General features: G+C 44.9%; 1 protein-coding gene across 1 annotated transcript in view; it reads right to left on the reverse strand.

The window, feature by feature from the left end:
• The window catches only part of LOC143958910 (scavenger receptor cysteine-rich domain-containing group B protein-like), a 107044-nt gene that overhangs the window by 40282 nt on the left and 44060 nt on the right, over positions 1 to 22702 (reverse strand). Inside the window, exon 4 of the mRNA XM_077467893.1 lies at positions 3286 to 3357. Within this exon, the coding sequence (XP_077324019.1) occupies positions 3286 to 3357 (72 nt within the window). The remainder of the gene's footprint in view (positions 1 to 3285; positions 3358 to 22702) is intronic.

Here is a 22702-nt window from a genome sequence, read left to right on the forward strand (position 1 = left end):
TTATCATGGGTCATCCTAATATACTGTTACATTAGTAGGTAATGCACCCACTCTGCAGTGTGTCACAACACACATGTCGCGTGTTGTGTTGCTTTTAAAAAAAAACGAAAAACTGGGTCAGGCACTTTAGTTAGAGTTGTGAGGAAAATCAGTAAAAAATATAAATGTCTGCAAAAGTATTCTTCTTTTCATGCATTTCAGCATCATCCAGGAACAACGTTTTATAACAGTAAATCATGGATGACCATGCTGAGCAGGAATTCAGAGATGCAGCTTAGTGTTGATGATCGATTCAAATGATATAAATTAAAGTGAAGGGCAGTTTAGGAATTTTCAGCAAAAAGTTTACAAAAAAAAAAGCAGGGATCTTTTAAGTGCAGTCACAGGATATCAAACAATGATTGGAAATAAGAACACATTTTGTTAGTAATTTCTCAAAAAATCTCTTTGCTGTCTGATTCTTTCATCCGCCTTTTATATAATAGTAGCATCATTCTCCTAATATAATAGTAATACCCAATATATTTACAAAGCGCAACATGCATTTGATATGCATGTCCAGCCAAAACATTATTTTTAGGTCTGGATGCGAAGAAAGATTAGAACCCTATCCATTTTATACTGCTATCCAGGGATTGATTAGAGAGGTTTACCCTCCCTTACTGTCTTTCAGGATGACAATGTTTCACTAGCTAGGAGGTGAGGAAAAATCTGTAACAGGTCCACAGCCAGCAATTAAAAGGTGAAAAGCTGACAGTAGACTTCAACTACTTTAATAAAAAAATAAATATTACATTTTATTTCGATCAGAGTTATGCCCTGTACACATCGCCGGACTTACAGACGGAACATGTGCGATCGGACTGTGTGGGCTCCATCTGACTTTTTCCTTCGGAATTTCTGACACACAAAGTTTCAGATCTGGATCTAAAATTTTCCGACAACAAAATCAGTTAGGCCGCGTACACACGGGCGGACTGTTCGCCCAACTTTGTCCGTCCAACAGTTTCGGCAAACAGTCCGCTCAAAATTAGCATGGACGGACATGGCCACACACGACGAACGAACAGTTTGCTGAAACCGTGCGCGATGACGTGAACGGCACGTACGACGGGACGAAAAATACGACGTCCTATACACTGCATTATAGCTTTCGGCGTGAAAATCCTTTCTGAGCATGCGCGCAACTTTGTTTGACGAACAAGCCTACACATGAGCGGACTGTTCGCTGAAACAAGGTTTCAGCGGACAGTTTTTCGGAAATTCCGAAAAACCTTGTCCGTCCAACTGTCCGCTGAAACTGTCCGCTGAAAGCCCACACACGAGCGGACTGTCCGCCCAAACACTGTTCAGCGGACAAAGTTGGGCGAACAGTCCGCCCGTGTGTACGCGGCCTTAGTTTAAATTTCCGATCGTGTGTATACAATTCCGACGCACAAAGTGCCACGCATGCTCAGAATAAACTACGAGACGAAATCTATTGGCCTCTTTATAGTCCCATTGTACGTGGTTTACATCACCTCGTTCTGAACGATCAGATTTTCTGACAACTTTGTGCGACTATGCGTATGCAAGACAAGTTTGGGCTAAAATCCGTCAGAAAAAATCAGATGGATTTTGTCATTGGAATGTCTGACCGTGTGTAGAGGGCATTACTCTTGGAGATTTTCCCTCATGTACTGTCTAGGGAAACCTGTTAACTGGGCAGTTAGAAAGAAAAATCACCATAACACAGCTATAAAAAAAGAAAAAAAGTTTTGTATGCACATATACTCTACTCCTTCCTAATCCCCACTGTTAATTAGCATACTTCCAGCAAGTTCCCTGTGTCTGGAGGGTATTATTAAAGTCCTGCTATTTGCAGCACCCTCCAGGGAACAGTAGTAAGCTGCAACTGCTATGGAGGGGCTGAAACATTTGATCAATAAAAAAAGTTTGGCAAAGAGATTTGACAAAAAAGGTGGGAGCTTTGAAAAGCATTATCTGATTGGACAGATATACCCCCCTGGTCCCTCCCCTTCCTCTGACATGGGCCGCTGAAATGGCCGCATCATCTCCCTTGGCCTGCTGCAATACTATCTCAGTCCTGCGAGAAGCCATCTTCCTGGTGGGCTCCGGCTTTAATACATACCACTCTGAAGTGACACCAACAGCTGGTCCCAGCGATTCTCCTGGCTGGTATGTGACCCTTGAGCCTGTTTCCAACACACAAGTGCTGGGCCCTCCATTTAGTGTTTAAGGCTGGAGGAGACTTGGGCTTTTACCTTTTAAGTTAGATTATGTCATTCACACATGACTGTGTTTTTTATCTGGACTGTGTGCTTTATATATGGCCACATAAAGGTTACTTCATGGTTTTCATCATCCTCCAATTTATCTAATTGTTTCTCTCACCTGACTTTACCAGTGTGCAGCATATATTGCAGCCTTTGATCAATAACCGCTGTGATCAGGGCCTTGCTGCATGGCTTAAAATGGACAGCCAGATGTGTGAGTTTAATGAGTTTACCACATTAGTACCAACTCATGGCCACATTTGAGTGGTGTATTTAGGTTTTGTGCTGCCTTAGGTCTGACTAAACTCATGCCCCCCCCCCAATTTAAATATGACCCACCCCTTCCTGTTTAAGACCAGTCCTGACATCTGTAAACCACATCCCTTCCTCTTTAGGCCCCACCTTTTCCTCTTAGAGCTCCACCTCTTTCTCTCTGTATCTTACAAGAGGAGTAATCTTACTAATCCAGTGACATATTGTGATAGCACATATGATATAGGTGAGCAGGTCCAAAATATTATTGCATCACATACAATTAAAAGTCTTATTTGTATATGATGCATTTCAATATGCTCACTCAAGGATGTTTAAAGAAATGAAAGATATATAATGAAATGATGCGTGCCACGGAGAAGGGTAGGGGGAACATTAAGCTGCTAAAACTTGCCAGTGCCACACCTACAAGTATTGGTGGCAGCTAGTTGTATTAAGTACGGATGCTGGTCTGTCTGTACACACTCACTAGCCGGCAAACAGCAGTGCGGCTGCTATATGGGGGTGCCAGACCAATTTGCCTCCTGGATCCTGCCCCCCTGGCCCAGTCCACCCCATAAGACTGGCGCTACTCTAAAAGTGTAGCACAATCTGGCAGGTGCTCTTTTCGTGTGGGTAGGCACCTTTTTTGCCACCCCTCTGCAAAGTGCTGCCCTAGGCCCGGGCCTTGTTGGCCTAGGCCAATATACAGCGTTGCCATACTATATAATACAAATGAGTGAGTAATACAACTTACTTAGACCATTCTGCAAAGATGTCGATGACGTTTTTGTGGACTGTCCCTTGTTACTTGGCGTGGGCAATATTTCTATAAAAAAAAATAAAAAATGAAACAGTGCCATAATATCAGTTGCTAAACTATGTATGTCAAAATCAAGCAAAGCAATATTTTATGTGTCTTAAAGAGGAACTGCAGTCTGCTCACATAACTTGTAATAAAAACATCTTTGCCATTCTGAAGCTTCCCTCCAACTATTTTGCATATTATTTTATATATACTGTGATTCTGTACTTGCCAAATATGCTACAGAAATCTCCCTCTACAGAGTCTGGCTGGAATCATTTTAACTGTGGGCAGCTGAAGTTGCTGCCTGTTCACTTCCTGGATTTACACAGAGACACACAGACACACCTCCAGCTTTTCAGCTCTCATTGCATCACCCCCCTCCCTTCCTGGCAAACTCTCACCAGAGTGAGAGCTCTACATGATGTCATAAGCCTAGGCTTTTTACTAGACAAGAAACAGGAAGTGGGCTGTATAAGGTGTTTACTGGCAGAAAAAAAAAATCTGCTTTTATGTAGAATCCCCAGCAGATTTGAAAATCAGTTTTCTCTGACTATTTTCTAAAGTGCCTCACACACACACACACACACACACACACACACACACACACACACACACACACACACACACACACACACACACACACACACACACACACACACACACACACACACACACACACACACACACACACACACACACACACACACACACACACACACACACACACACACACACACACACACACACTATAGGGTTAATTCAGCTGTGCGTTGTAGCCAATCAGCTTCTAACTTCAGCTTGATAAATTAAGCTTTGCCAAAAAAAAACCTGGAAGCTGACTGGTTTTTATGCAGAGCTGCACCAGATTTTGTTCTCTCCAACAAGGCTGGACTGGCCTACCGAGATAGGGGGAAATTTCCCAGTATGCCGCCTGACTTGCCGATTTGAGCTGTGGCTGTGACCAGGGCTGATCCGTGGCCCGAGTGTGGGGCTGCTCCATGATCCGGGTGGGAGCGCTACCGATCACACAGAGTGGGGATCTCACACTGTGACACAGCATGGATTTAAATTAATTACCTGGTGGCCGTTGTAATACAAAGTCTTGCCTCCTGGATCGGCTCCTATGACAGACAGCACACTGGTCCAATGCCAGAATGGGTGACTTCTATCAAAGGAGCTGGTTCAGGAGGCGGGACTTTGTATGAGAGCAGCTGGCAGGTAATTAATTCAAATCCACACTGTGTCACAGCAGGAGATCCAGTAGCTCTCCTCTCTCTAATGCCATGCACTGATCAGGCTGCATTGATGGACACTGACGAGGCTGCATTGATGGGCACTGATAAGGCTGCATTGATGGGCACTGTTGAGGCTGAGCTAATGGACACTGGCAGGGCCGTCTTTAATATAGATTGGACCCTGGGCAAAAAAAATGTTGCCCATCAATGCAATTTCACTCTCCACCTGCTCTGAGAAATACAATAAATAGCAGCTAGACTTAAAATCAGTTTACTGTATCAGATCAGGCAGCAATTGTGATTGGTTGCCAGCAGTTACAGCATATCATTACTGCTTACTGACTGGTTGCTAGAGGTTACAGCACACATTACGACTCACTGATTAGTTGCTAGAGGTTACAGCACATCATCTCCTCACAGCAGGGGAGCCTGATATACATATGAATTCCGCCTTTATTTACATATCAATGGCATCGGCCACAGCTATTTACTTAGTATTGTCGCCACTATTTACATATGAATGCCGGTAATTTACATGTAAACACAGGGTCAGCAGGTGAGTCATCTGCACACAACAATAAGGCAGAGCTGGGCAACATTAGTACCAGCACTTTACACTGAGATATTGGGAGACAGCACAGGACTAAAACTTCAAGGGACAAGGGAATTTAAACCTGGATAGTTGGCAAGTATGAGGCAGCTGTTTTGGGCCCCACAACAATGACAGGGCCCAGGGCAGCTGCCCCTTTTGCCCTGCCTTAAAAACGGCCCTGGACACTGGTGAGGCTACATTGATGGACACTGGTGAGGCTGCATTTTTTTAAATGTAAGGCACTCGTCTCAGTGGTGGTGCGCACCTCTCCACATCACGGCCTGGGTAAGACCAGACCCCTCATGTTACTCTCATGTACCATGTCTGCACAGCCTATGACCACCTCCTGTTACTCTCCTGTACCATGTCTGCACAGCCTATGACCACCTCCTGTTACTCTCCTGTACCATGTCTGCACAGCCTATGACCACCGCCTGTTACTCTCCTGTACCATGTCTGCACAGCCTATGACCACCTCCTGTTACTCTCCTGTACCATGTCTGCACAGCCTATGACCACCTCCTGTTACTCTCCTGTACCATATCTGAACAGCCTATGACCACCTCCTATACCATGTCCACATAGCCTATGACCACCTCCTATACCATGTCCACACAGCCTATGACCACCTCCTGTAGCGTGTCTGCACAGCCTATGACCACCTCCTATACCATGTCTGCACAGCCTATAACACATCCTGTACCATGTACGCACAGCCTATGACCACCTCCTGTACCATGTCTGCACAGCCTCTCACATCTCCTGTACCATGTCCGCACAGTCTCTGACATCTCCTGTACCATGTCCGCACAGCCTCTCACATCTCCTGTACCATGTCGGCACAGCCTATGACATCTCCTGTACCATGTCCGCACAGCCTATGACATCTCCTGTACCATGTCCGCACAGCCTCTGTGATGTTATGCTGTTGGGTTTGTATAATAATGCTATGGGGCTGGTATGAAATTATTTCCAGGGCTGGATTTTATTCCCAGTTTGTCCCTGCTTTCCAGTTTTTGTAAATCAGCCCTTTGCCTTTCACTTTCATTTTTACTGGGTTGTGCTGAGGTGCTAAAATCAACTAAATGCATTTCAGGTGCATTCAGGGGCGGAATGACAACTTATGGGGCCCCCGGGCAATAGGAGATTATGGGGCCTCCAGGCAATCAGAGATTATGGAGCCACACAGTATATACACACATAGTATACAATGGCACAGTATACACAGACATGTTTCTATTGGCTTAGAAGGTACTGGAGAGGTGGGGCAGCTATAATCTCAGGTTTTTTAGACCAAAAGGATGTCGGTAAGGGACATTTCAGAGACAGGTGTAAAAAAAACCCACAGATTTTTACATACTGTCCCTGGTTTTACTGAGGCTGGCAACCCTGATGGGGCCCCCTAGTGGCCGGGGGCCCTCAGGCAGTGCTCGTTGCCGATTGGTCAGTCCGCCCTTGGGTGCATTAAAAAAATGTCTAACTGTTCATTTTCCTTTTAAAGCAGTCACAACCTGAGTAGAAAATCCTTATTCTTCTAGGTATAGGTTCTACATGCCCATTAGTACAAATCTCTCAAACCAATAAGGAGCATGAGCTTCGTTGACAGCAGCACATGAGGTCAACCAGAGTAGAGGAAGTGCCAAACTTCTGCAGACAAACCACTGATTCCACACAGAGTGCAAGAATACCATTCTGCAGCTTCTGGCAGGGGTCAGGCCTCCACTCAGGCTGTGGCAGCTTTCTAAGGAATTTGAACTGAAAGAGACTAAATACCTTTTCTTTTGATTGGCCTTGAAAGTATTTAACTGATTTAACCTGAAGGTTTAATTGTCCTTCAAATAAAAAAGTAAATGCAGCTGCAGCCTATGATTCACCTGTGTAAGCAGTCTATATATTGTGGGAGATAAGCTTGTGGGGATCACCTTTTCTGGAAAATAAGGTCAGCGTGCAGGCAATTTCTTTAAAATCTGGTGGGTTGCAGGTTTATTTAGCAGAGGTTTGCACAATAATGGAAATAAACAAAAAATAGTAAAGCAAATTCTTGCCGTCCAGTACTAAACTATACAGCAGACTTCCTCTCTATACGGTGTGAAGCTGATCCCTGACACCCACAAAACATGTGGAAAAGCAAACCTTCTTTTTAAGTCCAAACAGAGCTCTCTCTCTCTCTCTCTCTCTCTCTCTCTCTCTCTCTCTCTCTCTCTCTCTCTCCCTCTCCCTCTCCCTCTCCCTCTCCCTCTCCCTCTCCCTCTCCCTCTCTCTCTCTCTCTCTCTCTCTCTCTCTCTCTCTCAGATTCCCTTCTGAGTCTCAGGCCAGACCTATCCTGTGCTCTCTTCCTGCTCATTTAAAGTCCACCTGAGCGTGGACTTAAGTGGACCACAACATCCGGACCGGAACCAAGCCTTCCACAGAGGCTGGAAAAACCCGTCCAGATTCCAATTCAGTCTCTTACAACACAACGCATGCAAGGTGAAATATACCAATTATCCATTACCTCACCTCGCATACTGTGACATGTCCGTCCCCTCTGCTCAAGCCCCTGCGGCTAAGCAATTGTCCCAAGCATGCAGTGCATGCGGGAGAGGGCATCATTTTGGAACTTGCCCGGCTTATGCTGTACTGTAAATTTAAAAGACTGTAAAGCCAGGAATCATCTTGTCACGAAAAACACACATCCACTTTAGGGGAGCATGGTCAGTGACCAGCTTAAATGACCTCCCCAACAAGTAATAGTTCTGGGGGTCTAAGGCCCATTTAATAGCGAGACACTCCTTTTTGAAAATGGCATAGTTTTTTCATGTTTGTTCAGTTTCCAGCTTAGGTATACAACCAGGTGCTCCTCACCATCTCTGTCCTGGGAAAGTACAGCCCCTAGGCCCACCTCAGAGACATCCGTCTACCATAAACTACTTTGTGAAGTTCTGGGTCACTAGCACAAAGGGCCTGCTTTAATTTATGAAATCCCCCGTAATGCCCAGGAAGGCCCAAATTTGTTTCTTGTTTACTGGTTGGGGCCATTTTTGAATTGCCTCAATCTTATTGGTCTGAGGCTTGACCAGTCCCTGACCATTATGTACGCAAGGCATTTGGCCTCCTCCAGGCCTATAGCAATTTTTTTATGGGTTTGCCATGAGACCTGGTTCCCTAAGGGAATCTACCACTGCTTATACTCGGAGCAGGTGCAATTCCAAATCTGGGCTGTGGATGACCACATTGTCCAAATAAGCAGCTGCGTATGGGCGATGTGGTCTCAAAGTTTTATCCATCATTCACTGGAAAGATGCAGTGGCCCCATGCAGACCAAAAGGCATCCGCTTGTACTGAAACGAGCCCTCAGGAGTGGGAAAGGCAGTCTTCTCCTTGGCTGATTCAGTTAGACGTACTTGCCAATAGCCTTTCGTTAGGTTTAGGGTTTGTAGCGGGCCTGACCCAACCTGTCCACGAGTTCGTCGACCCAAGGCATTGGGTATGCATCGAACTTGGACACACTGTTGAGTTTCCTAAAGTCGTTACAAAACCTGATCATGCCATCAGGTTTTGGGACCAGCACTATGGAGCTCGCCCAATCACTGTGGGACTCTATCACATCCAACTCTAACATATTTTTGATTTCCTTCACGACTGCCTCTTGCACGGCCTCTGGGATTCTATATGGCTTTACATTTACACGAACCCCAGGTTCTGTCACTATATCATGCTGGATCACCTTGGTCAGTGCGGGTAAGGGGGAGAAAAAGTCTATTTTTGTACACAAACGCCCTAACGTCACTTTGTTGTGCCACGGACAGGGAATAAATTATGGGGATGCCAGGTGTCACCAGTACCCGGTCTGTTGGAGGCGGGGATGTGGCCAGTAAAGTCTCTCTCTCCTTCCAGGGCTTTAAGAGATCCACATGATAAATTTGTTGTTGTTTCCTTTTCCCTGACTAGTAGACTTTGTAGTTTACCACCCCAACCCCTTTGAAAACCTCAAAAACCTCAAAGGCACCCTGCCACTTGGCTAGGAACTTACTTTCCACCATGGGAACCAGTACCAACACTCTGTTCCCGGGGCTGAAAGTACGGACCTTGGCACCCTGATCATAGACCCTCCTCTGGGCCTCCTGGGCTCGCTCCATATGTTCTTGTACCAGGGGCAGGACAGCTGCGATTTTATCCTGCATCAAGGAGACATGCTCTATGATGCTCCTATATGGACCATCTGTTTGGGGGTGGTAGACAGAGGTATGGAGATGGGAGATTTTATATAACTTACACAGTTCGTTGGTATCCCTGGACATAAATGGGGTGCCCTGATCAGTTAAGATCTCTTATGGGATTCCCACATTTAAACACCTGGACTAACTCTTCGGTGATAGACTTAGCAGAGGTGTTACGCAAGGGTATTGCCTCAGCATAGCGCGTTGCATAGTAAAGGATTACCAAAATATGCTGGTGACAGACTTCACTACCGGCCCCACCAGTTCCATGCCAATCCTCTCAAAAAAGGACCTCGATTATTGGTAGAGAGACAAGGGGACTGCATAAATGAGGCGACGGTGCAGCCATTTGGCACTCGGGGCACGATTTACAGTGCCCCCTGATATCTGCATATAACCCAAGCCATAAAAATCTATGGGTGATTCTCTCCCTGATCTTTTCGATACTGAGATGCCCCCCCATTACATGACCATGAACCAGGTCTAGCACCACCCTACAGAAAGCATTTTGGAACTAGTAGCTGTTCTACTTAGTCCTCTCTGCGTTTTATCACCTGATACAGTAAATTGTTTTTAAGGGTCTGTAGGGGAAAGACACCCCCCAGTTAGCATCCACTGGTTCCCCATTCACCATCTTAACATTTTCTCTGGCTCTCTGTCAGGGCTGGCTTAGCCCTTCCTCCTCTGGGCTTGCCGCTCAGCTGTCGGCTAATTGCCAGCTCTCTTCTCTCTCCACTGTTACCAGCTGTTTCCAATGATGCTCGTCTGGCCTGCCTATTTAAAGTCTTCTAGCTCATTTCTCCATTGCCTTCCCGTTTGGTCACATCACTAGGAACCATCTCCTGCTGTTTCAAGACTGGCTTGCTACATCCCTCCTGGCTTCCATCCTGCTTGCAGTTGCTCATCTTGGATCCCTGACGTCTGGACTGGCTGATTACCCAATCTGGTTTATGAACTTTGGACTGGCTGACTACCCGATCTGGCTACTGGACTCTGGCTTGCTTGACTACGCTTTTTCCTATTTACCTTTTTATTTTTATTAATAAACAAGTGTGATTTGATTGTACTTCTGTCTCTGTCTGTTTCATGGTTCCTGACACTCTCATGAGGGTGACATCTCACAGTTGCTCAGTACAGAAATCCTCTTGCCTGACCTCTAAGTTGGGTACCACATTCTGGCTACTCTCCTTGTCAGGGTCAGAGATGTTCTCCTGTTCATTACCCTTGGGCTGGGAGCTAGCTTACAAGTCCTCCAGCTCCCCAGCCATGATAGGGAAAGGAAGAGGATCTATGGCTTCCTCGATCCCCCCCAACAGCGTCCCCTTCCCTTTGGCAAAAAGGGTCTGGTGAGAGTTCCTGTGTTTTCTTAGCAGGGGGAGCTCTATCAACCAGCCTCCCCTTGCTCTCCCATAAACTCCAAAAATGGGGAAAATCTCTCCACACTAAAGCTTTATGAAGCAGTGAAGGTACCACCCCCACTAAATGTGTTACACTGCCCCACGGAGTATCAACCTCGACCACCACTGTTTGGTAGTCTCGAGATGCAAATGACCCTGATAATACTGGGGTGTAGTTTTGTGGGGTTTACACAATAATTTCTGACTAGGGTCACCACAATACCAGAGTCTAGTAGGGCTGTGAGTGGCTTTCCATCCACTGAAATAACACACATTTGTTTTTCAGTGCAATTCTGACATGATGCAGTACATGCGACCTGTGCAAACAGAGATATGCGTCTTTTAATTTAATAATAATCGCATTGCATAGGTTGATCACTTATAGGACAGTTTGCAGCAATATTCCCTAATGCATGGCAACAAAAACATTGTATGTGCTGTACCCCCAGTCCTCTTAACGATCCCAAAGACCTTCCTGGCTTCTTTGGCCAGTCTCCAGGTCTAGGACCCACAGTCTCATTAGCTGTAACAACAGTCTTATCCAACTTCCCCATGCTCTTGAACCCCGGAACAGTCTTACTGGAACCGATGGGCGATCTTGCACCCCTAGACACACCGAAGTAGGGCATAGATGGGTTCGCCAAGTCCTCAGTAGCAATGTACCTCTCCCCTAGGTCCACCAATTGGGTTGCAGTTTGGGGTCCCCCTGTCCAACCGACTTCCTCAGAGCAGCAGGGAGTACAAGCAGGTAGCAGTCAATTACCACAAGCTCCACGATCTGAGGGCCTGTCAAGGTCTCTGGCTGCAACCACTTCCTGGTAAGGTGGACCAGGTCGAACATTTAAGAATGAGGTGGCTTGCTGCTGGAGTAGGTCCACTGATGCACGCGCTGGGCCTGTACTGCCATGGTGACACCCAAGCGTGCAAGTATCTCTGCCTTCAGAGTCTCATATTCCTGTGCCTTATCCGGTTCCAGATCAAAATAGGCCTTTTGAGGTTCTCCTGTCAGAAATGGGGCCAACAGATCCAACCACTGTTCTTTTGGCTATCCTTCACAGACTGCAACTCTCTCAAAAGTCACAAGGTATGCCTCAACATCATCAGCAGGTGTCATATTCTGTAGGTGGTACGAGGCACATACCAATTTTGCTTCATTTCCTGCTAGGCCGCCTGTCGTCCTGCAGTGGCCTCTGCGACTTGGTAGTTCATCTCCTGCTGGACCACCTGTTGTGCTGCAGCGCCCTCTGTGACTTGGTGGTTGGTTTCCCGCTGAGCTGCATTGGCCTGTAGCAGGGCCTTTAACATTTCCTCCATCTTTAGAAATCGCCCGCTGAGTCCACCACGTGTGGGAGATTAGCTCATGGGGATCACCTTTTTCTGCAAAATAAGGTCAGCGTGTAGGAAATTTCTTTAAAATCTGGTGGGTTGCCCAGCTTTATTTAGCAGAGGTTTCCACAATAATTAAAACAAACAAAAAATAGTAAAGCAAATCCTTGCTATCCGGGGCTAAACTATACAGCAGACTTCGTCTCTATACAGTGTGGAGCTGGTCCCCTACACCCACAAAAATGTGTTAAAGCAAGCCTATTTTTTAAGTCCAAACAGAGCTCTCTCTCAGATTCCCTTCTGAGTCTCAGGCCAGAGCTATCCTGTGTTCTCTTCCTGCTCATTTAAAGTCCAACTGAGTGTGGATTCAAGTGGACCACAATATCCGGACCGGAACCAAGCCTGCCACAGAGGCTGGAAAAACCCAGGCCGGATTCCGGTTCAGTCTTTTACAACAGACCGAATGCGAGGTGAAATATACCGATTATCCATTACCTCACCACGCATACTGTCACAATATACATAGGCAATTTGGTCAATAGTCTAAGTCTAAGAAGCTGATGCAGAATGTCAGCTGCAGTTTTTGTGTCCATGCCCTATATCCCTGCTGACTGGCTGTAGCAGACAGCATTAGGTGTCTTTCCTGAATTTGAGAAAATGCTAGAGCTGATAGAAAAGGACCTACAAATCACATATGGTAGCACATGATGTAAATAGCATTAAAATAGATCACTCATTTTCCTCAAGCAGCTTCCTCAAGAGAGATAGCCTACACAACTAGAAACTCTGGCTTGTGTAAATTGGGTGGCTCATCCCTAGTCAGGGTGGCAAATGTTTTTTCATATGTGTAGTTCCCACTGGCTGCATATTTAAGCTCCTTGGCAGGGCATCACCTCCACCTGCAGACTGTTGCCCCCTTCCCTGCAGCCTGGACTAAGCTGTAGGGGGAGAACATCGTGACACAGGGTAGAGTAGGGTGTATCCCAAGAAAAGTTGGGGTAGTGCCCCCTTTTGCTGCTAGAACTGAGTGTGCCAGGAGGCTAGAAACACGCTTTACAGCTGCATAGCTAGACTGTGTAGAGCAGGGTTTCTCAACCAGGGTTCCGTGGAACCCTTGGGTTCCTCTGTTGCTAGGGGTTCCCTGAGCAATGGTCAATTTCTGCCTCTCAGGTAACTTCTCAAGGACACCAGTGATCTTTTTAGTTATCTGTAAGGGGGTAATTCTTTCCAATAACCACAAGTGTAAGAAGCATTCTTCTCATTGACCATCACACTAATGTATGATGAGTTGTAGTTTTTTCATTTTTAGCAGGGGTTCCCCAAGACTGGACAAATATTTCCAGGGTTCCTCTGTGTTGAAAAGGTTGAGAAAGGCTGGTGTAGAGTATCCCGTGCTGCTAGTTAAATGTAATAGACTTTGCTTCTGAGAGCCACATGGCCTCTGTGCTGTGTCTAGGGTGAGTGCGCCAAAGAGCCCCACGGCCATATAATGTATTGTGTTTCTTCAAAAGCATGCTAATAGCTGTTGTGCCCACCATAGACTGCATTGCCGAACATGACTCTAAGCTGTGCTACTGATCCAATGCTGCTGTGTAGAACCATGTGCTGCTGAGACTGAATTACTGTACTTGGAGAAAAGAGCAGACGACGGACAGGACCAACAGATGCAAACTTGAGAGGTAGGCCCAAAGCCTGGTGACATTTTGCCTTTTAATACTCTGGAGCTGTAGGTCCAGATCCGATTACCATCCATCCTGAGTTATGGAGCGGCTGTTGCAGGGACAGACTGCACTGCATCAGGGAGGATGTATCCCAATACAAGGATAATGAGAGGCCTATTTTGAACACCTTACAGAGTTAATTTGTCTGTTATTATTCTTCCACCAAAAAAAGGACATTTGCCAAAAGCAGATTGTGCTGTGCCCATATACCTTGGGATTACAAATTGTCATGGTTATGCAGTAATCTTCCTCTATTTGATTACCTCTCATCATGTGTTCAGACTAAGAGGCCAGCCACTTCCACCTGGTGGTTTTTATAACCTCTCCTCTAAGCATGGCTCCACCTCAGGCCCTATCAGGGAACCCTATATTAACCTGTGCACTGCAAGCCAGCAGTGCTGATCAACCATTGTGTATCATTGTGTGTTTGGCTTCCTGTTTCCTGCTTGCCGTGTGCTCTACGTTGACTCTGTTACCGATCTTGGCGTGTTCTCTACGATTCCTGTCTGCTTGCGACCTTGACCTTTTGCATGTCTCTGACCATCCCTGTCTGCCTGTGACCCTGAACCTTTGGCGTGTACTCTGTTGTTCCTGTCTGCTAGTTGCCCTGACCTCTGCCATATCCCCTTACTATCCTTGTCGTTCCAGCCTGCTGCTTCCTTCTCCTGTAGTCTACTGTGAGCGTGAGCTGTGAGACCCTAGGGGTCGCGACCTGGAGCCAGACTGCAGCGAAGTCCATCCTCACCACTGGAGGCTCTGGCGAACACCCGCTGGCTCTTAGACTCCGCGCCCTTGGCAATCTATGCTCTAGTTCCATTGGGATCTGTGTTAGTGATCCTGTAGACCTGTGTCCTGAATCTCCCTGGGTACAATCCGCAGCAGTCAGTCCTAAGGTCCACTACCTAGCGGTGCACTTCTGACTCCTATGGAGTGCATCTGTCACCTGGTCTCAGGTGACCTGACACAAATACTCCCAGCTGTGAGTGTTCCTACAAGTAATCCAAAGACACCAACGCTGGACTTGTTAGCCCACTGGCCTACAGTAGCTAGGCTGTATTGCTGTAGGTATAGTTCATTTTTCTAACTTGTCCTTGTACTGCTTTACAGTATCGGGGTAGATACTAATGTGAAAACTGTGTTAGAGCTGATCCCTTGCACTATCCTAATGTGGGTTCCAGACTATTTGATGACATGGATTTTGTGGACAACATTGTCTTGTGTTTACTGGTAGGTAAAGTGTGCTATTTTTCTACAGAATGTGAGATGTTTATTATACCGAACAAGTGGTATCAATACATTTTTCTATTATCTGGGAATACTCATAAGTGGTGACCATCACGTAGTCTTCTTTTGTCTTTTATAGAGTATATTTGTGAGGCTACCCGCCCTAACTTAAGAAGGGAGATTCCCATTTAAAATATTAGACTGCTGGTTCCCATTTTTATTGTTGTAATACATTTTTTTTTCTTTTACTCTGTAAGCAGATTGAAAAGCCAGGGTCTGCTTTTTCATGTTATATTTCATATTTGAGACATGTAATGCAGTAGAAAATCTGGATATATTTATCCTCATTCCAAAGGTTTTAGGGGACAAAAGGGACATTTTGAAAAAAAAAATTTTAATTTTTCCCAGCTCAGCTTATATATACTTTTAGTGCAGTACCAGATATTAATTGCAAGGTATAATCAAAATCTTCTGACTGAAAAGATGCTTAATAAGTATGATTTTTTTGCATAATGCAGTGAAATAATATAACTCATCTAGAAAACCAATTTTTTCTTTTCATGTCATATTGTACACTGGGTAATAAATAACTATTTGCATTAATTGTTAGTGCAATAGTAAAATAAGATCCAGTCGTGTTTGTTTAGACAAGAATTAGTAGAAGAGCGTCCATTCCACAGGCTTGCAAACACAAAAATGCTAAATGGCATTTCACATGCTTGTTTGAGTGCTTAAGGCCATAGGCCAGTCAGCCTAACATTAATAGTGGGTAAATTATTGGAGGGGGTAATAAGGGATTATATCCAAAGCTTTACTGAGAAGAATATCATTAGTGGTAATCAGCATGGGTTTATGAGAGGATGTTCCTGCCAGACCAATCTGCTAACATTCTATGAGGAAGTAAGCAGCCATCTAGATAGAGGGAGGCCTGAGGATGTGGTGTATCTGGACTTTGCAAAAGCATTTCATACAATCTCCCATAAACGCTTAATTTATAAGATGAGACTGCAGGCTTGGACCACAGGGTTTGTGCTTGAGTAAAAAAATGGTTACAGAGATGGGTCCAAAGGGTTGTGATAAATAACATGTACTAAGACTGGTCTGGAGTGGTGAGTGAAGTACCCCAAGGTTCTGTCTTGGGACCAATTCTATTCAACATATTAATAAATGATATAGAGTATTGGATAACTAGTTCAATCTCAGTTTTTACGGATGACACAAAGATAAGCAGAGTAATAAACTTGCATAGATGACAAATTGAGCAACAGCATGCAGTGCCAAGCTGCAACTACCAAAGCAGGCAGAATATTAGCATGCATAAAATAGGGGACATACTCCAGGGACAAAACTAATTCTGCTACTTTATAAAGCTCTGGTCAGACCTCATCTTGAGTTTTCAGTCTAGTTTTGGTCACCAGTTCAGATGTGCTGGAACTGGAGAGAGTCCAAAGAAGAACAACAAAACCAATAAGGGGAATGGAGGACCTCAATTATGAGGAACGGCTTCAAACAATATATGTATTCTCGCTGGAGAAAAGACGCTTGAGAGGGGACATGATAGTGATCTACAAATATCTCAATGGGGATCCCAGCATAGGAAATAAACTATTCAGTTATAGGGAGTGTAAAGGGACATGGGGCCACACAATGAGAATGGAGGAGAATAGGTTTAACCTTAAACTGCATGGGGGTTCTTCAATGTTAGGGCAATAAGGATGTGGAACTCTCTACCGCAATTCGTGGTGGATGCGGGGAGTATGGATATCTTTAAAAGACTCTTAGATATACATCCTAAAAGACACAACATACAGGGATATGGGAAATCCTTATAGACACTGATACATGCACCTACACAGGTTGAATTGAATGGATTATTGTCTTTTTTCAGCCTTACCAACTATGTAACTAAGTAACTATGCAATAAGCGCAGATATTATACAGCCAGGGTTTCATGGGAATCTAGGGTTTCGCTAGGTTGTTAGGGTTTTTTTGTGAAATTTCTGACTCTCACATAAATAACCGCTGACACTAATTATCTTTTTAATTATCTGTAAGCGAGGCATTTTTACTATTGACTATTGTGTGCATTAAGTCTAGGTCAGGGGTCTCAAACTGGCGGCCCTCCTGCTGTTGCGAAACTACAAGTCCTATCATGCCTATACCTGTGAGAGTCATGCTTGTAACTGTCATGCTTGCAATGCCTCATGGGACTCGTAGTTTCACAACAGCTGGAGTACCACCAGTTTGAGACCCCTAGTCTAGGTTCACACTAGTGCTGCTGCATAACCAGATGTTTTTCAGTGCATCTTTGTAGTGTGTTTTTGTTTAAATGTTCTTGATGCATTTTCATGCTTCATGTTTTTTTTGTTTTGTTTTTTTATAAAAGGAGACAGGTTGTTATACACAAAACCCTCCCAAAAACATGCCTAAAAATGCATGTACGTTTTATGCACTCACATAGAATTCTGTGGGGCAAAAAATGTACTATGCTGGACCTACAGAGCATTCGCACCTTTTCAAAAAACGTACTGGTACTGCACCATGTTGCATTGATGTGAAAGGACACCATAGATAATAATGTGATTTCCATTGCCATGCCTGATGCAGTGTGGTGGCAAATGCAGGAAAAAAAATTGCACTGTGAACAAGACCTTATTTTTTTGTCCATTATTATTAATTAAAACATTTTATTATTACTAAAAATAATTTTGTTGTATAGAGCATGCCGTATTCCTAATTCTTATATTTATTCTTATATATTGCTGCTTACTGTTCACATTAATGCAACGTAAGCTAAATACTAAATATAAGCAGAGGTTTCCTGAAACCTTAAAGTTATTTCAAGGGTTCCTCCAAGTTACAGAGTACCCATTGTGTTTACTGTGACCTGACAATTAATAGGGAGAGGAAATCTTTTCTAAAAAAAACTATTTTATTTGTTGTATGTATACTTTTAAACCATTTTACTGTTCATGTGTTAGCTGATCAGGCCAAGGGGGCCGGATTCAGCCACCTCCTCTATGCAGCAATAAATCACTTACTATATTATTCAGTAGCTCTAGTTTCAGTAACCACTAGAACATCACTGCAGAGATCTACTGCTTTGGGGGGGGGTCGGGGGGTAGAGGGTATGGCTCAGTTGTGGCCTGTTCTAAGATGGCTGCTGGGGCTCCCAGTAAATCCAGAGAATATTTCACAGGATTTTCAGTGTGAAAAATTGTGTTTGCATGTTGAACACTTTTATGGAGTGGTTTATAACAGGATTAGAAGCCACCATAGTGAGAGAATCGCTAAACCCTAGGTCTCACTAATCACCAGTAGAGTTGGGTGAGCTGTTGGGGCCAAGTAAATGTATGGCCTGGACATCGCCTCTTCACCCCGTTTGGGGCTGCACAGTGCATTCTAAGCCCTGAATGGGCAAAGCTTTGTGAAGAGCTGGTTGTTAAGGAGCGGGCGGGGAAGACGGCTGCGGCGTACTTAACAACAGATGAGTCACCAGCTGTCAAAGGGCTTCCCTGCTGACAGCATTTTTAAAAAAAACATTGAGCGCAATATAAAAATGTTTTTAAAAAAGTGTGGGGTCCCGTCATCCATACCAGGCCCTTTGGGGGCCATTATCCAAGAATGCAGCCTAGCAAGCGTCCCCCCTCCTGAGCCATACCAGGCCACATGCCTTCAACATGGGGCTGCTTTAGGGCAGGTGGCTCCCTATCCCAAAGCATCTTGTCCCCATGCTGATGCCTATTCCCCACAACCCTGGGCTGTGGTTGTGGGGGTCTGCAGGCTGGAGGCTTATCAGAATCTGGAAGCCCCCTTTAATAAAGGGCCCCCAGATCCCACTTCACTCATGTGAATCAGTAGGAGCAATTTGTACCCCTACTCATTCACCAAAAAAGTGTCAACAAGAAATAAAAACACACACAGTTTTTGACAAAGCTAACTGCCAACTACTTGCTCTGCCGTTTAACAGTTCTTATATAGGTAAGGGGCGGGCCACCTGGCGATTTCACCTGGTGGCAGCTCCCCCTTGTGACATCATCGACCCAGCATGAACCGCTCAGTGACATCACATGGAGGCTTTGCCACAAGGTGACATCGCCAGGTGGCTTCACCCCTTACCTATATAAGAACTGTCAAACAGCAGTGCAGGTAGTCATGAGGGCGGAGCATTTTTTTTCTGTGTCAAGCAGTGGCGGCGGGTGTCATGATTGTTGATGGATCTACATTGGGGGAAATAATTTTTTTATTTTTAATATAGGAATTGTGTTTTTATTTATTTTTACACTTTTTTGGTGAATGGGTAGGGGTACTATGTACCGCATACTCATTGACATAGGGGGTTGGATCTTGGGCCTCCCTTGTTAAAGGGGTCTTCAAGATTCTGATAAGCCCCCTGCCCACAGACCCCCACAACCACAGCTCAGGGTTGTCGTGAAGAGGCCCCCTGCCCCAACGCACCCCCTAGGTTGAGGGCATGTGGCCTGGTATGGTTTATGAAAGGGTGCGCTCGCTCATTCTCCCCAATTTCCTGACCTGTCAAGCTGCATGCTCGGAAAAGGGTCTGATATGGATTTAGATTTTTTTTATTTTGTCATGGGGTTCCCCTTAAAAAACTTCCAGACCCAAAGGGCCTGGTATGGATTGGGGGGACCCCCACATTGTTGTTTTTTACATTTGTGTATATCCGACAATGGTATTGTATTTCCGGCAATTTAAATGTAATTTTTTTTTCCTTAAAAAATGTCAGTTTTGCTGCAGCAGGTTCTATACATGGTACAGGTGCGCTACTTTACAGGCAGACTAAGGGGACCCCCAGGCACTATATTTAATGGATTTTTTTATTTATTATGGTTTCACTTTAACCAGTTGCCGACCGCCGCACGACGATGTACGTCGACAGAATGGCACGGGCAGGCATATGGGCGGACCTGTACGTCCCTGCCTTCCCGCGGGTTGGGGGCCCGATCGGGCCCCCCCCCCGGTGCCAGCGGCGGTCGGAATCCGTTCAGGAGCGATCCGGGATGAGGGGGCGGCCATTCGTTCATGGCCACCCCCTCGCGATCGCTTCTGACGAATGGAAGTGCAGCGTGACATCACTTCCTCTCCTGTAATGTAAACACAGGCAGAGGAAGTGATGTAATCTCTCCTCCGTGTCGGTATTTTTCATTCCGGCACCGAGGAGAGAGGATCGGTGAGTTGCACCAACACTACACAATACAGTAGAACATGCCAGGCACACTCTCACCCCCCCCTTCACCCCCCGATCACCCCCCAATCACCCCTGCACCCCCAGTCACAGTGACACCAATTGTATTTTTTTTTTTGAATTGGTCTCATTTGTGACTGTAATAACTGTTAGGGCAGTTAGGGTTAGCCCCCTTTAGTTCTAGGGTACCCCCCTAACCCCCCCAATAAAGGTTTAACCCCGTGATCACCCCCCGTCGCCAGTGTCACTAAGGCTGGGTTCACACTTTGATACAGTCGCTGACAGCCTAGGTGCTTTTTTACCTGTGAGTCTCACTAGTGTACCCCTAAATTTAGGGGTGTCTACTTTCCAAAATGGGGTCATTTGGGGGGGGGGGGTTTGTGCCATCTTAGCATTTTATGGCCTTCAAAACTGCGATAGGTAGTGAGGAGTAAAATTAAAAATTTACACCCTTAGAAATCCTGAAGGCAGTGCTTGGTTTTCGGGGCCCCGTACGCGGCTAGGCTCCCAAAAAATCCCACACATGTGGTATCCCCGTACTCAGGAGAAGTAGCAGAATTTATTTTGGGGTGTCATTTCACATATGCCCATGGCATGTGTGAGCAATATATCATTTAGTGACAACTTTGTGAAAAAAAAAAAAAGTTTGTAATATTCCCGCAACTTGTGGCAAAATATAAATCATTCCATGGACTCAACATGCCTCTCAGCAAATAGCTTGGGGTGTCTACTTTCTAAAATGGGGTCATTTGTGGGGGTTTTGTGCCATCTTGGCATTTTATGGCCTTCAAAACTGTAATAGGTAGTGAGAAGTGAAGTCAAAAATGTACGCCCTTAGAAAGCCTGAAGGCGGTGCTTGGTTTTCGGGGCCCCGTACGCGGCTAGGCTCCCAAAAAGTCCCACATATGTGGTATCCCCGTACTCAGGAGAAGCAGCAGAATTAATTTTGGGGTGTCATTTCACATATGCCCATGGCATGTGTGAGCAATATATCATTTAGTGACAACTTTGTGAAAAAAAAAAAAAGTTTGTAATATTCCCGCAACTTGTGGCAAAATATAAATCATTCCATGGACTCAACATGCCTCTCAGCAAATAGCTTGGGGTGTCTACTTTCTAAAATGGGGTCATTTGTGGGGGTTTTGTGCCATCTTGGCATTTTATGGCCTTCAAAACTGTAATAGGTAGTGAGAAGTGAAGTCAAAAATGTACGCCCTTAGAAAGCCTGAAGGCGGTGCTTGGTTTTCGGGGCCCCGTACGCGGCTAGGCTCCCAAAAAGTCCCACATATGTGGTATCCCCGTACTCAGGAGAAGCAGCAGAATTAATTTTGGGGTGTCATTTCACATATGCCCATAGCATGTGTGAGCAATATATCATTTAGTGACAACTTTGTGAAAAAAATAAATAAATAAATAAAAGTTTGTAATTTTCCCGCAACTTGTGGCAAAATATAAAATATTCCATGGACTTAACATGCCTCTCAGCAAATAGCTTGGGGTGTCTACTTTCTAAAATGGGGTCATTTGTGGGTGTTTTGTGCCATCTTGGCATTTTATGGCCTTCAAAACTGTAATAGGTAGTGAGGAGTGAAGTAAAAAATTTACGCCCTTAGAAAGCCTGAAGGCGGTGCTTGGTTTTCGGGGCCCCGTACGTGGCTAGGCTCCCAAAAAGTCCCACATATGTGGTATCCCCGTACTCAGGAGAAGCAGCAAAATTTATTTTGGGGTGTCATTTCACATATGCCCATAGCATGTGTGAGCAATATATCATTTAGTGACAACTTTGTGAAAAAATAAATAAATAAATAAAAGTTTGTAATTTTCCCGCAACTTGTGGCAAAATATAAAATATTCCATGGACTCAACATGCCTCTCAGCAAATAGCTTGGGGTGTCTACTTTCTAAAATGGGGTCATTTGTGGGTGTTTTGTGCCATCTTGGCATTTTATGGCCTTCAAAACTGTGATAGGTAGTGAGGAGTGAAATTACAAATGTATGCTCTTAGAAATCCTGAAGGCGGTGCTTGGTTTTCGGGGCCCCGTACGTGGCTAGGCATCCAAAAAGTCGACCACATGTGGTATCCCCGTACTCAGGAGAAGCAGCAGAATGTATTTTGGGGTACAATTCCACATATAACCATGGCATGTGTGAGCAATATATCATTTAGTGACAACTTTGTGTAAAAAAATAAAAATATTTTTTTTTGTCATTATTCAATCGCTTGAGGCAAAAAAATAAAATATTCAATGGGCTCAACATGCCTCTTATCAATTTCCTTAGGGTGTCTACTTTCCAAAATGGGGTCATTTGGGGAGGTTTAGTACTGCCCTGCCATTTTAGCACCTCAAGAAATGAGATAGGCAGTCATAAACTAAAAGCTGCGTAAATTCCAGAAAACGTACCTTAGTTTGTAGATGTGACAACTTTTGCGCAAACCAATAAATATACAGTTATTGACTTTTTTT

The sequence above is a fragment of the Lithobates pipiens genome, unplaced genomic scaffold (assembly GCF_037356315.1).
Source record: "Lithobates pipiens isolate NorthernLeopardFrog02 unplaced genomic scaffold, aLitPip1_a1.2 Scaffold_64, whole genome shotgun sequence".
In the NCBI taxonomy this organism is placed as follows: Eukaryota; Metazoa; Chordata; class Amphibia; order Anura; family Ranidae; genus Lithobates; species Lithobates pipiens.